Source organism: Lytechinus variegatus, chromosome 5, assembly GCF_018143015.1.
Source record: "Lytechinus variegatus isolate NC3 chromosome 5, Lvar_3.0, whole genome shotgun sequence".
NCBI lineage: Eukaryota > Metazoa > Echinodermata > Echinoidea > Temnopleuroida > Toxopneustidae > Lytechinus > Lytechinus variegatus.
In genome coordinates this window covers 40,941,192-40,945,536 of record NC_054744.1, presented here as the reverse complement: position 1 = coordinate 40,945,536, position 4,345 = coordinate 40,941,192, and the positions used below count along the sequence as shown (strand labels likewise).

At 36.7% G+C, this 4,345-nt stretch overlaps 1 protein-coding gene across 1 annotated transcript; it reads left to right on the top strand.

Moving 5' to 3' along the window:
* The first annotated feature begins 1,000 nt into the window (after positions 1-1,000).
* Positions 1,001-4,118, top strand: LOC121416163. The gene is made up of 3 exons (XM_041609644.1): positions 1,001-1,255; positions 2,482-2,823; positions 3,339-4,118. The coding sequence occupies exons 2-3, from the start codon at positions 2,520-2,522 to the stop codon at positions 3,479-3,481; spliced, it is 447 nt and encodes a 148-aa protein (XP_041465578.1). The 5' UTR covers positions 1,001-1,255; positions 2,482-2,519; the 3' UTR covers positions 3,482-4,118.
* The last annotated feature ends 227 nt before the right edge of the window (positions 4,119-4,345 follow it).

Below are 4,345 nucleotides of genomic sequence, written 5' to 3'. Positions count from 1 at the left end.
TTCTTGCTCGCTCGCTGAGCTTTAAAAAAAAATAATTTTTGACCCTTTGCCACGGGTCTGGTCCCCTATTAATTTTAGACTCGTTACACCACTGACCCCCCACCCCGTTCAAAACAAAAATATTTCCTTAATAGTGTCACCCCTACCCCAACCCCACCCCCCCCCAACCACGAACACTGATCGACAATCATGGTCATCAGTACACATGGATTCATATTTGAGGTCAAGTCCACCAAACTAAAATTTGATTTGAATAAATTCTGAATAGGCATAACTAAAGAAAATTCAAACAAGCGTAATGCTGAATCAAAATTGGATGTAACTTAAGAACGTAATGGTACTGTAAATTTTCTTCTTGGTTCTTATAAAACAGTTAAATAGACAACACGAGTGATATGCAAATGAGACAGTTAATCATGTCACATACACACTATTTCTTTTATATATTGCTAGATGAATTAATAAGGACTATTTTATTTTTTGGTAGATTTAACAACAAGGAAACTCTGTGTTTAATAATGACAGCGTGGCAATATTCCACATGGTCATGCAGGGAGAAATGAAACCGTGTTTCACATATTATTTATGAAGAAATAATTAAGCTCTTATACAAATAGTGAGTATATTTCGCTATCATCTTTAACTCATATTTTCTGACTTAACATTCGACTGAGACGACCTAAATTTTCAGCGTTAATCCCTCGAACTGTTTTTTCTCACTTTGCTCTTTAATAATTATTTATTGAAAACAAATTTTGACTTAATTGGGTATAATTGGCTTTTGACAGTATACTTATATATTCATTAAATACATGGAACAAATCTCATTTCAAATATCCCTTAATTTTGAAAAATATGAAGTTATTGTGATCAGCCGGCCCAAGCCCCTATATCGTGTAAAAAAAAGCTGACACGATTGTTCAAACATTGAATGATTGCACAAAGGTCCCTTTTATGATGGTTCAATCATCCGTAGAAGCCATTCTTCATTCAGAATACCCGCCTTGTGCTGTGTGAAGCACAATATACCTTGTTTACAGCGAGGGGAAGGATTGACTCAGGGTGCAACGTGTACAGAAAATATTGGCGTTTTACTCGTGATTGAGGTCTACGAGTGATAGAAATTAGTGACACCAAAGATAAATGCAACTCTTACCAAAGTGATCATGCTGATCCCGATCTAAAGAGATAAGTTACACTGAAAACACGGGAAACAGAGTCGGTGAGATTCCTGTATGAGAAGGGTAAAGAAGAGGTAAGCTTGTGTTTGACGTCATGCTATTAAATGCAATACTGTTCAATACATTTCAATCAGTTCAGCCCAGTTTATTCCCATTCGAGCAAATATGTTTACATCTAAATGTATAGTATTTGCATTATGTCAGGGGCCGCGGAACGGTTTTCAAATTAGGGGGGGGGGGGGGGGCTGACCAAGTGCATAAAATCACAATCATATGGTCATTTTTACGTTTATGTACACGGTTTTGGAAAAAAAAATTTGGGGTGAAGCCCCTCCCCTCCCTCCGCGGCCCCTGTGTACGGCTAAAAGCATGGATGATATAAAAAAAATGATCAACGTAATAGCCATACGTTGTATTGGTTCTTTACATACAAACAGACAAAAGGCGTACATATTTTGAGCAAGCAACTGTCCGTTTACAAGAAATGAATATAAAATTATAAAGTAGCATATAAGAAATGGATATTGCTTCGTTCACATCTTGATGTTTTTAGTGACATACAAATTCTACCATTCTCCATCGCCGGCTGTGATCATTGAAAAAAAAAACATATCACCGAGTCCTCTAAGTTATATGCTTACTAACATCTTCCATCAAAATTTCACGCACCTTTTTAATTATTGATACCATCAACAGGGCACCAAACAGTGTCAATTTACTTGTAATTTCGATCCTGAAAAAAAACAACTGATGGGACTTTTTTTTATTTCGATATTAGTATGAACTAAATTGTAATCTATTAACTAACAAACACGTTAACGCTATACGGAAGAAAGGTAGAGCCAAAGAAAAATGAGTGAAAAACACTACATAGGCCTATATAATACTATGTGAAGTGAAGAAAAGGTTAATTGTTAAGAATGCCAAAGAACTTAAATCAGCCTCTCCCGGTGTTCCTTTAATTCTACCCTTTTTTCTTCGTTTCGTTTCTTTTCTTAATTTTTCTTCCATTTTTTTTTCGGGGGGATGTTATGTCCAATGTGTTTTTATATGATTAAACCAAGTTCCAGAACAGTTTAGATTTACAATGGAAACCTAGGTTCCATTCAGTGAATACCAGGCCTACATTGTAGACTCTACTTTCACCCGATTTTATTTTGTTACTGATTTGATTTTCGCCACAAAAACAAATATAAATTTTGCGTTTCCTCTGATTTTTAAATCACCATATAGACATTATTGTGTTTGTAAAGCTGCAGCTTCAATGGTAAAACTCTCCATTGCCTTGTTCTTTTATCAGTTTGCAAGTGAATCTAGGCCAACATTTCTACTGTGGGCATGGCTGAAACAACATCCCTCAACACCGACGTTATTCTCCGCATCGCAAATCATATCGAAGTCAATGACGTCGGTAAAGAAGACACGATACAATCCCTTGGACTCTCCCTTGAACTCAACAAGGATATCGTCGACCAGGCACTAACCCTGATCGGAAGCAAGTCATCGAATCTAGTAGATGCAACACGCCATCTTCTCAACGAGTGGGTAAACGAACACGGGAGCGATGATAAGGCGGTTAAAAAGCTGAAGACGACCCTGAAAAAGAACGGTTATTCCAAGATGGCGGATGATCTCAAGGAAGGTAAATATAAAATAGATTATCATTCACGTGATATTTTTTGAATTGTTAACTTTTTGTTACTATGAAGTAACATTAGTAATGTTTAAAGACCAAGTGAACACCAAAACTGTTGACAAATAGAGAAACATCAGATTAGTATTGCAATTCGAATGCCACGAAAAGTCATAATTTCGCCGATTTCATAAACTTATTATAATATCATCAAGTAAAGCTCGGGGTCATGTTTAAATGAAAAAAATCAGACTTAATCATTGATACATGTAATAAGGCGTCAATAAAAAAAACACCAATTGAGCTGTAAACAGTAGTTTACAAAGTATTCTAGGGTAATTGTCGTGATTGTAGGAACAATTATCTTTTGAATGACATTGTGATGAAAATGGTTATATGAGGGAGCCAGTCGCATTATACACACTCAATACAATATGTCTTGTTAGGGAAAAATGATAAAAAGAGGAATTTCAGAGAATCACAATAAATTATGACAAAGATGATCTTGTCTTCTTTTTATGCAGAATCTACCAAGAAGTCTGTCAAACATGGTCACACCCACGAGCCACAGCCACAATCGACAACAGACAGAATTATTACATTAGTCACAACAATAGTGGTAGCCTTTCTGGCTATCACATACATCAACTATCGAGACTTCTCTTAAAAGCCATTGGTCAAGACTCAAAAGAAAATATTACCTCAGTGTGGGAGCTCGAAGGAAGGTGTCTTGATGTGAACTCGTCTAGGATAAAATGGTGCATTTCTTTTAGAAGGGATGGTAGCATGATTTGCTGACTGTCTTGCCTTGATAGGACCGAGTGCCATCTTGCAATGAATCCATGTGGCCGGCCGGGGATCGAACCCCGGACTTTCTACGTATAACCAGGCGCCTGAGACCACTCGGCCACGGCACCTCCTGAACTTGTATCGGTTGCCGTTCATGAGCCATTCTTATCAAACTTGACCGCGTGTCCCGTGTGTTTTATCACACTTTGATGAAACTCTTTCTTGAAACCTAATACACTTTTAACGAACCATTGAAGAGGGAATAATATGCGTTTCCCGTGAGAGCATCTAACAGTGACAATGACTTCACCTAATCCGGTTAACGTCGATAATTTGAATTGGTAAATAGGAACCTCACTGATTGAAAATGTTCCTGCATGGCCCCGTTGCCTAAAAATTACTTTAATGGTAACTTTGCCATCCGATGGTAACTACCATCGGGTAATTTACCCGACATAGCAGTCATGTCGAAAGAAGAGTCAGACAAACAAATTACAAAAATAAAGATTATCACTGTATAAATAAAACATATGTAATGTTATTTTACTGTACAAAAGAGATGTGCTAGATGAGTAAATATGCAAATTGAATGTGAAAATATAATTTTTCTCATATATAAACGCAAACACACGTATTTTCCTATTTTGGACGCTGTACATTTAGACCAACAAAGAGCGCAATGAACTATTATTTTCATTGATAGCTCACTCGAGCTTTCATGTGGTGTATAATATAAATCAAT

Coding starts and splice junctions, on each gene's coding strand:
- LOC121416163 (XM_041609644.1), top strand. CDS start 2,520: ATGGCTGAAACAACATCCCTCAACACCGACGTTATTCTCCGCATCGCA. Junction 2,824..3,338: donor GGCGGATGATCTCAAGGAAG/GTAAATATAAAA, acceptor CTTTTTATGCAG/AATCTACCAAGAAGTCTGTC.